The 9761-nt window shown below is 60.0% G+C and overlaps 1 protein-coding gene across 1 annotated transcript; it reads left to right on the forward strand.

Annotated features, from left to right (window-relative positions):
• The first annotated feature begins 3090 nt into the window (after positions 1–3090).
• On the forward strand, positions 3091–8719 carry LOC110586755 (tripartite motif-containing protein 10). Its single transcript, XM_021697051.1, has 7 exons — positions 3091–3519; positions 4548–4643; positions 5024–5254; positions 5888–5910; positions 6156–6271; positions 7213–7245; positions 8202–8719. The coding sequence occupies exons 1-7, from the start codon at positions 3091–3093 to the stop codon at positions 8717–8719; spliced, it is 1446 nt and encodes a 481-aa protein (XP_021552726.1).
• The last annotated feature ends 1042 nt before the right edge of the window (positions 8720–9761 follow it).

Raw genomic sequence — 9761 nt, forward strand, 5'->3', positions numbered from 1 at the left:
AGAGCTTGCATTTGGAGGTGGTTGTGGGGACAAGGCCGAGTTCAAGATTCAAGAGGTGCTTCTGAGAAAGTCACTTCTAGACCCGGACACTGGATGAGCAGAGCGATCTGAGGGCAGCCCGGGGTGGGGGGCAGGGGGCGACACAGGTGGGCCACGTCGGGCCTCCCCTTCTCACAAGGAAGAGTGGCACCTGCAGGCTGCCCTTCCTGGCCCCTCGCGTCCCTCTGAGCCCCACAGTCTGGGCCTCGGTAGATCCCACACCCAGTGTGGGTCCTGGGAGACCAAGTTCACCCTGCCCACTGTGGGAGAAGACCCTCCTTGCACAGCACTCATCCTGCAGCTGTGTCTCCTCCTTGTGTCTCCACCCCACAGCTCTGTCCCCGTGGGGGCCCTGAGGCAGGAGTCCCCCTAAGCCTGGGAACGGCCTTACGTCCCCGGGGAACCATGGTCCTTCATCCAGATCCCTATCGGTTCTCTTCACTGTGGATGACGGGACACTGTCCCAGCCCACACAGGCCCAAGGAAAAGCCATCCATCTTACCCAGTAGGGCTGAACCGCCCTGTCGAGGACGCCCACGGGGTGGGTGCGGTGGGAGGGACCCTCCCGACAGACCATACAGAGGACCTCAGCATCGACCTTGCAGAAGAAGTAAATCTTCTCAGCATGCTGCTCATAGTTGTCTCCCCCAGAGGGCCCAGGGGCACAGGGGCCACGAGAGGCTCCATGGGCTCCTTCTCCTTGCAGAGTGCACAGAGCAGCACCTGGCCGGAGGGCTGGGCCCCCATCTGGGAGGGTGGGAGGACGCAAAGCCCCGCAGAAGGTGTGTCCACAGGCGCTGGCCACTGCATCCTTCGGGGTCCCCTACAGGCTGGATAGGTGGTCTCGTCATGGGAAGGCGTAGAGGGCATCCTGGTGCCATCCCCAGCCTGTCCACGGAAGCCTCTGCCTCAGGCCACACAAATCCCCCATCCGTGAAATTAGTCACTTCTGCGTGAGTCTTGGAGGGAACACGATAGGAGGCTGAGAGAAGAAAGCAGGAGAGTTCAGCCTGGGAAGCCACCGGGCGCCACCTGGCCACCACCCATCAGCTGAGTGGGTTCAAACTCCAGGGCACCTCGAATGACCCAGCATTTCCCAGCAGGGGCCTGGTCAGCCCGTTCTCCACTCCTGTCTCCTTCTGTCCCTGGGGTGGGGAGCCCAGCGTGCATGAGCTCACAGGGAGATGGGTTTCCTGGAACCCCACCCTTGGCCGCTGTGGGGTGGAGACACAAGGAGGAGACACAGCTTCCTGCCATCGGAACAGGTGGGAGCCGTCAGCTTCTGGCTCTGGGATGTGCTCTCAGCGTCGAAGTCCAGGCTGCCCTGGGAGGCACGGTCGGGGCCCCTCCTCTGCTTCCTCAGCTCGTCACCTCATCCACCCAGGCTGGCCCCCTAAACTCTACTGTCGCCAGGCCTGGACCCAGTGCCCCCAAACACGGTGACGCTGGGTCACAGTGTCCTTCAATTTTAGTTTTTAACTTCAGGCGGGAGAAGGCAAGAAACTGTAATACAAATGATTTATGTCCCTAAAATTTAGAAAACTCAGCCCAAGAGATAACGGACTTAATAAGCACATTTATGTAGGCTCAGTATTTTCCTATTACTGCACCCAATCAGCTAACAGCCCTTTGGGACAGGCATGATTACCTTCATTTTACAGAAAGACGCGTGAAGTGACTTCCGCTAGGTCACGGAGCTGGAGAGCTGCGAGGCGGGGTCAGTCCGAGTCTCCTGGCTTCGGCGGTGCTCCCCCCGTGGCCCTCCCCCCACAAGATGGTCCACGCCTCGGTTCTTCATCCGCTCCCTGGATCTCTGCGTAAAACCCAAGGAAACTCCCACTCTGACGCTAGCGATCCCCCCTGCGCTCTTTCCCTCGCTCTGAACCTGAGCTGGTGTGTGTACCCCGTTTCCTTCCCGCCCGCCTTGGCCCTCCCGGGGTGCAGCCCCTCCCCCACCCTGCACGGGAGCCCCAGCCCCACGGCGCCGCGGAGCACGGGAATGCAGCCGGTCCCAGCGGAGATTGCGCGGCCGTCCAAACTATACATCAGTTAGAAGGAACGCAAAATACTTCATTACTAATTCTTAGACTGGTTACACTGGAAATGATCATATTTGGGGCTACATAAAACAAATAAATATTAAAATTAACTTCACTTTTTCAAATATGGTACGTGGAAACTAGTTGCACAGGTGGCCCACGTGGTGTTTGTGTGAGGGCAGGGCTCTGGGACACTCAGCTCTGAGTGCACACTGCACCCTCACCTTCCCACGCACACGCGGTCAGGCTGCCCGAGCAGCGCGCTCTCAGCCCGGAGGCTCCGCCCCAGAGCGGCGGGGGGCTCGGGGCGCGCCGCCGACGGACGCGGGCCCGGGGTGTGGGTCATTAACAGGTGCCAGCTGCTGCGGGTTTCCCTCCTGCTCCCACACAGGGCTCATTCCAACCTCCGTGGAAGCCGGTGCCCGGCCGGTGAAGTGCTCCGCGAGCAGGGCCGCCTTATCTGCGCCCTCGCGCTCCCTGCGCCGGCTGATACCCGTATCTCCCGGGAGACAGCTGGTCCTACTGCAGGGGGCTGGCGTGGCGTCTCTGCTCCCCGACCGGGTCCCCCTCCCACCCCAAAGCAAGGACTATCTCTGCCGACCGTGGACGGACAAGATACCACTTCACGTTTACCGTGAGCGTGTGAGGATGGACGGGAGCAACGCGGGGTCCCAGGCTGTGGGCAGCAGCCCGGACAGTAACTGAGGCCGTGTCTGGAATGCCGCGGCCCCTCCTCCCTCCCTCTCCCGGAGCGCGTGCGTCCACTCCTTTGGGAGGAGGACAGGAGGACCAGGGCATGCAGGTGGGTGCCCTGCCCTTGGGCAAGCATGTCTGTGTGTGCGTGTGCACGTGTGTGTGCGCTCGTCCATGACCACGAGGGCATTGGTGTGTATTTAAGACGTGCCGCGTCTGGCCGTGCGAGGATGAATGTGTGTCTGCTGTTCTCCCAGATCCTTCCTGCTCAGCCACGCACAGACGGTAACCTTGAGGAGCCGACGGGCACAGCCACGCCATGGCCTCAGCCGCCTCTGTGACCAGCCTGGCGGACGAGGTCAACTGCCCCATCTGCCAGGGCACCCTGAGGGAGCCGGTCACCATCGACTGTGGCCACAACTTCTGCCGTGGCTGCCTCACCCGCTACTGCGAAATCCCAGGCCCAGACCCCGAGGAGGCCCTCACCTGCCCCCTCTGCAAGGAGCCTTTCCGCCCTGGGAACTTCCGGCCCAACTGGCAGCTGGCCAGCGTGGTGGAGAACATCGAGCGCCTCAAGCTGGTGTCCACGCCGGGCTCAGACGAGGAGGACGTCTGCCAGGAGCACGGGGAAAAGATCTACTTCTTCTGTGAGGACGATGAGGCACAGCTGTGTGTGGTGTGCCGGCAGGCCGGGGAGCACCGGGCACACACCGTGCGCTTCCTGGAGGACGCAGCAGGGCCCTACCGGGTAGGAGCGGGGACGCAGCGGGGATGCAGGGGTCTCCCTCCTCCTGTCACCCCTCGGGCAGGAGCCCAGACGCGCATGCCGAAGCATGTTCTGTGTTGTTTACTTATGGCCAGCACAGACCAGGGGCTCCACAAGGACACGCAGGATGGCTGAGTGACCACAGTGGGTCAGGCGGGCGCTTCTGAGGATGTCTGCATCTGGGGGACCAATTGTGCAAATAGTGTGTGATGTGCACCAACGTGTGCATGGTTGCCGTGCGTGTGGTGTTTGGGGGGAGGTCTGTGTGCGTGCTCATCTTTGTAAATAAACCAGTGTTTATATGCAGGGTCGGTAAACATGTGGTGTGCAGTCTTATCCACCATTAACTGCGTGCTCTTTTTAGTTATTTACACCTTGTGCTTTAGTAAAAGTGGGCATCTGTCAGTGCCGATTAGTTCCCTAGCGTTTGACAGTGAGAGCGTTAATTATATTTCTGAATGTCCCCATGTGGACATTTGTGTGTGAATACCTGTTCCTAACTCTATTCTAGAGCAAGCAGTTTTTAAAACAGAGTGTCGACTCTTTTTATATTATCTAAGTTTCTTCTCCCGTCTGGAATCATACACAGAAAATGGATTCTGTTCACAAGAAAGGATTGTGTGTATGTGTTCCCTTTGAGATATGCGAGCAAGTTGGAACACTTTCAAAGAAGGGCATATCAGGCTGGGGACAGATCCCAGATCTAACTTACCAAAGACAAAACAAACTAGGGTTTTTAAGCTGAAGGCAGCCAGGCTCAGATGGGGAAACCGAGTTGCGGACTGTGCCGGCACAGGGAGAGGGGACAGCTCTGGTCAGAGTTCCTGGAGAGCAAAGCTAGAAGGAAAAGGCCCGGAGAGGGCCATCTGCCGAGGACAGTCCGGGTGTGGGTGCTGGCGGCGAGGGGAGGGCTCCCTCCCTCGGGCGTGTCCCTCCTGGAGGCAGCGGGCTGACCCCTCTTCACGAGTCATTGCTTCCATGTAACATAACTTCGTGCTCTGTCTCCCCAGGAGCAAATACAGAAGTGTCTTGAGTGTCTAAGAAAGGAGAGAGAGGAGATTCAAAGGATCCAGTCAAGAGAAAACGAGAGGATACAAGTCCTCCTGGTAGGTCTCCTTGCCCTCCTGGCACCGGCCTGCCCCGGGATCCAGCGCCCCCTGAAGCCAAGGCAGGGTAGCCAGCGTAGCCCGTGGGAAGTCGTTCAAGTCCCAGCACTGACTCCCACCCCAACTAGCACATCTCTGTTTTTGTGGGAGGTGGGGAGGAGAAGTCGGCAGGCCCTCCCGGACTTGCTGAAATGCTGTAAGGACCGAAGGCGACTGGGCCCATGAGGCAGCCTCGTGCTGTGCGGACAGTGCAGGGACCTGGGGCGGGGGCTCCGATTTTCCACCGAACGTGGAGGACGTGGGTGTGGGCCAGAGGGAGCAGGGGTGGACAAGTAAGGAAACAGAGGGATCACCCCCGGCCTCCCCCACCGCCCCTTCAGTGTCAGGTGGCCACCAAGAGACAGAAAGTGATCTTCGAGTTTGCGCATCTGTGCCAGTTCCTGGAGGAACAGCAGAGCATCCTCTTGGCCCAGCTAGAGAAGCTGGATGGGGACATCCTGAAGCAACAGGATGACTTTGATGTGCTGGTCAGCGAGGAGCTCTGCCGGTTCAGCAACCTGATCTCCGAACTGGAGGAGAAGAACGGGAGGCCGGCCCGGGAGCTCCTGACGGTGAGACCTGCCCCCCCGCAGGCTGGCCTCTGACTCCCGGCATCTCACTTGTCCAAGCCCTTCATCCCATGTCCCTGCATCCCATGTGCAAGACAGGTCCTGAACTCCTGTCCCTGCTCCCTGGACAGTCCCCTGGCCACTCTGCTCCCCGACCTCTCACTGTCCGGCCCACGTCCATCGAATCAGGGGGCTCCTTCCCTTACCTACCTGTCAGGGGTTCTGTGAGGATCCAATGGGAAAATGCAGTGGAAACTAGCAGTCTGGAGAGCATCACGTGCTCTGCAAACAGGTGTCACGCTCTGTTTCCGAGGCAGAATGTGCTCTGTCGCCACCCTCAGGAAGTTGTTCCTGGTCTGTGGCACCTGAGGGAAGATATTGGGGTCCCAACGAGGCATCAGAAGGGCAGCATGATTGGGGGCCACACTCCTGGTTTATGGGACTGAGAGCAGGGGCCTTGGCCTCCAGCTGCAGGCAGGTCCCTCCACTGTGTGGATGCATGAGATAAAGGGGTGGCCTGTGTGACCCCAGACACCTCATCAACCCCAAAACTCTGTGCCTGCAGGATCTTGGGCCCTTTTTCCTATGTGGGAACGTGGTATTTGTCTTTGCTGAACTCTCCCCTCTCTCTCCTAGGACATCAGAAGCACTCTGATAAGGTAAGCTGCCATTCCCTCATTCTCTGAGGGTGTGCACACACACTGCTTGGTGCATCTGGCTATTGCACGCCAGCAGGGCACACCTTCATGCACGCACATGCATTTGCACGGGCAGTTGCCCAAGCCTGGGCAGTGGGGTGCGTCCCTGAGGAAGTGTGTCTGCCTGTGTCCGTCTCTGTGCCCAATTCACAGGCAGCCAGCTGGGTCTGGAGAATTCCCAAAGCCCACTATTTCTGTGCCCCTAGATGTGAAACCAGAAAGTGCCGGAAACCAGAGGCTGTGTCCCCTGAGCTGGGCCAGAGGATTCGGGACTTCCCCCAGCAGGCCATCCCTCTGCAGAGGGAGATGAAGATGTTTCTGGGTAAGAGAACCCCAGGGCTCCCTGGGGGCGGGAGTCCGTGAAGCCCGGGCCTGGGAACAACCCTCATGATCCACTGCCCAAGGCTTGAGTGGCCTTGGCTCGTACCCTTCTGGTGCCTTCCTTGGCTGTCCTTACTTGCACATCTTTATAAAATCTGCCTATCAGGATAACATGACACTGAACAGAGATAGTAAAGATGAAGATTTCTGAAAAAAAAAAAAATTTAACTGACTTGAAAAGTAATTACACAAATCTGATCCGCTGACCTTGAACAATATAAAAAGTAATGATTAACAAAACCTGCCATTCTCAATAATTTAAAAAATCTACAGAGGCCCTTGTAATGCATGATAAGTTTCTGATGATGAACACGGTTAATAAATAACCAGGGAGAGCGTTTCTCCGCGCTGTGGGGCGGCTGACTCTCTCTCGCATCCCCCTATCCGGCGGGCGCTCCAGGCCCCTGGGCAGACTCTGCCGGCTTTCCTGGAACGGGCGGTGCTGGTGGGAAAAGGCGTGATGCTGGGGAATGAGTCAGGCGCGCGGCTCTCCGCCAGCACCCTTTGGACGCCCGCAGTGATGCCACCCCGTGGCCCGCCCATAGCAGCGTCGCCCCGGATGAGCCCACACTCGAACTCGGGCCTGGCCGTGGCGGACATTGTCCTCTGATCAAACCTGACCTTCGACTCTTCCCAAAATTGTTTCCAAGGACAGTAAGAAGTAAATTAAGCCCCTTATCCATTCATGCGGTGGATGTCCTTGGAGCGTGCACTCTGGGCCCACCCCCTAGACGCCTGAATCAGACGCGGGACTCTGAGGCTAGTGCCCGGGTCGGTCCCTCTCTTGTCCCTTCCGTCTGGGGCTCAGTTTCCTCATCAGTGAGTGTTGTGTGGTTTTGTGAGACAAATGGGATCTCATCCTGGTTTGTATCCTCTTTACAGAGAAACTCTGCTTCGAGTTGGACTATGAGCCAGGTAGGCGGCCTGGAACGGGAGGGAGTGGGGGAGCCGCGTTGCGTGGGGTTCCCGCCCACGCGCGCAGAGGCGCGTGCGCACACACACGTCCCCCGGCTCGGAGCGCGTGTTCTCATCTACCCGACACGGCCGGGGAGAAAGGTCAGACCAGAACAGGACGAGGGCTCTCTCAGGAAGGACTTCCTGGGCGAGGGGCCTTTGATCTGGGTTTAGGAGCCCATTGTTGGAGTCACGGGAAACCGCACCCGTCGGTGGAGCTTCACAGTTAGGGTAGCCGGAGCGAAGGCGACCCGGGGCAGGATGCCACCCAGGGCGTCCTTCAGCCAGAGACCCGGGGAGTCGCGTTGTTGGGAGGGACTCTCTGACCCGTCGCCACATCGGGATTTACGAGTGTCTCAACTTAACGGATATTAAAAGCCACACTGGGCAGGGTGTCTGGGAGCTTTTCGTGCTAAGAAGTGGTCCTCTGACTCTGGTGGCCTTAAAATGACTGAGGCGGCAGGAATAGCCCGCAGACGGGCCAGAGAGCTTGCGGGAGCAGACGGTGAATGCGCCCCGACCCTCTGAGATCTCAGACGCAGGAGCGGGGCGGGTGTCGGCGGCGGCGGGCGCGGCGGGCGCGGCCCTGCGAGGCCGCCCGTTTGCAGGGACCCAGCTGCTTTGCGAGGACCGCACTGAGCTGATGAGGGCGGGCGTGCGGGAGCCAGGCGTCCTGCGGGCAGGCGGGAACACGCGCTAGTCACCAGCTCGGAGCCCAGGCTCTGCTCGGGGTGGTCTGCGGTGAAGTCGGAGCGTGGGGATTTCTAACACTGTCCCGGGTGACGCCCACGCAGCCGCTCCGCCCGGACTCTCGCGCGCACGCACGCGACGTGGAGAAGGACGCCAGCGGGTGGAGGCAGGGCTTTTAGGTCCTCCTGCAGGTGACAGATGTCTGCTGACGTCTCTGTCCCCCGCAGCTGACATCTCCCTGGACCCCCAGACCTCCCACCCCAAGCTCCTCTTGTCTGAGGACCAGCGGCGCGCCCAGTTCTCCTACAAGTGGCAGAACTCGCCAGACAACCCCCAGCGCTTTGACCGGGCCACCTGTGTCCTGGCCCACGGCGGCTTCACAGAGGGGAGACACACGTGGCTGGTGAAGGTGGACCTGGCCCACGGCGGCAGCTGCACGGTGGGCGTGGTGAGCGAGGACGTGGCGCGGAAGGGGGAGCTGCGGCTGCGGCCAGAGGAGGGCGTGTGGGCCGTGAGGCTGGCCTGGGGCTTCGTGTCGGCGCTGGGCTCCTTCCCCACGCGTCTGGCGCTGGGGGAGCAGCCGCGGCAGGTGCGTGTGTCCCTGGACTATGAGGTGGGCTGGGTGACCTTCGTCAACGCTGTCAGCCAGGAGCCCATCTACACCTTCACGGCCTCCTTCACCCAGAAGGTCTTTCCCTTCTTTGGGCTCTGGGGCCGAGGGTCTAGCTTCTCCGTGAGTTCCTGAGAGGGGCGGTCACCTCCTGTCGGGAGGGGGCTCACGAGAGCACTGCACGAGCTTGACCCTGCGGGCTCACCTGGGGGTTGGGGCAGAAGCCTGGCAGACTAAGGACTTGCAAGGACAAAGTGGGTGACCGTTTCCCTGACACCTGGGGGCTAGGGGCTCCGGGGACGCGGCCCAGCGGTCCCCAGCGGACACAGGAGACCCAGGTCTGGAGCCAGAAGACCCGGCTCTGGACCAGCCTGTGGCCCACCATTGTGTGATCTTGGGCAAGGCACCTCTCTTCATTACACCTTCTTCCAGAAAAATGAGGGTTCATATACATGTACCTTCGAGAAACATCTCTTGGGTGTTACCTGTGAACCAGGCAGGATGGTCACCACTGGTGGTATGAAAATGAAAGGAAAATCTGTTTGGTATCTGGAGGAACTCACGGACCAGACAGAGGCAGGAAGAGGACATCGCAGCGGGGGTGGCAGGTGCTGGGTGGGGCTGCCACGTGTGGGGGGAGCTCAGGGCAAGGGGCCCAGCAGCAGGGAGGGCTTCCTGGGGAGGACAGCCGTAGGACACTCGAGAGCCGAGTGAGGGGAGGAGGGTTGGCAGAGACCCGGCTGGCTGACCCTGCAGCCCTTGGACACTGGGCATGAGACCCTGACACCACCCACGGCCTCCCTCCCCCGGGGGCACGTCTGGCTGCGAGACGGAAGGCCAGGCCGCACACGGTAACCCACGGCCCGTGCTCTCCCCTGCGGAGAATCCCGTCCCTGCTGCGGTGAGCTCACCGTCTGAGCTCGAGAGAGCGAGACGGTGGGAAGGGATGAGGCTCAGAGAGCCCCACTGCGGGGCAGAGAGGGCAGGGCTGCCGAGTTCCCTCGGGGCGTGCTGGGTGGCCTGCAGCAGCACTGATGACGCTCTAGGGCTGCAGGGACAGGCCTGGAAATCGGAGAATGACGTCAGCCGCCCCAGGGTGGAATGTGAGATCCTAGGCCCAGTGGAAGTATGGTCTTCACACCTTTTTTTTCCTAGTTGTTGTCTTTCACTCTGCTTA

This window comes from Neomonachus schauinslandi, chromosome 8 (genome assembly GCF_002201575.2).
Source record: "Neomonachus schauinslandi chromosome 8, ASM220157v2, whole genome shotgun sequence".
Lineage (NCBI taxonomy): Eukaryota > Metazoa > Chordata > Mammalia > Carnivora > Phocidae > Neomonachus > Neomonachus schauinslandi.